This window comes from Opisthorchis viverrini (genome assembly GCF_000715545.1).
Source record: "Opisthorchis viverrini unplaced genomic scaffold scaffold25306, whole genome shotgun sequence".
Taxonomy (NCBI): Eukaryota; Metazoa; Platyhelminthes; class Trematoda; order Opisthorchiida; family Opisthorchiidae; genus Opisthorchis; species Opisthorchis viverrini.
The window spans coordinates 1-430 of record NW_008768379.1 but is presented as its reverse complement, the minus strand read 5'-3'; the positions used below and the strand labels follow the sequence as shown (position 1 = coordinate 430).

Below are 430 nucleotides of genomic sequence, written 5' to 3'. Positions count from 1 at the left end.
GTAGATGCTTGGCTCAACTGCATTAGTGATGAACGTTTTCTGTGACTCGTAAGTCAAACGCGCACCGATCGATCAGTCTTGGATAGATTAGTTTCAAACCAAATGGTGGACAGTTTTGGCGTAGAACTGGGTCAAACGAACATCCGTCAACAAGTGGATGTATGTAACCGGTTCGCTACTGTACTACCATCAATGAGCAAGTATACTGAATTTGATATTTGGCACAATGTCCGTGGATGCGCTGAGGAGGTCGCCGCAAAAAGTGACGGAAATGGAGACCAGGTGGGTTCAGCGAGCCACGGATTTCTGATAGGTTGGTAACCGTAGGATCGTGTATGTGGTGGGGGGATGGTGTTGGGATACATGTGGTTGGAGAACAGGCAGAAACGGCTTGTCAGCATTTATTGACTTATGGGCAACTCGTGTGGGT

General features: G+C 47.7%; 1 protein-coding gene across 1 annotated transcript; it reads left to right on the top strand.

Annotated features, from left to right (window-relative positions):
* Positions 1 to 102: 102 nt before the first annotated feature.
* T265_16317 (hypothetical protein) lies at positions 103 to 282 on the top strand (the record flags this gene model as incomplete). The annotated part of the gene is made up of 1 exon (XM_009179922.1): positions 103 to 282. A coding segment is annotated over one exon (180 nt), but the record flags the coding sequence as incomplete, so codon positions are not given.
* Positions 283 to 430: the final 148 nt, after the last annotated feature.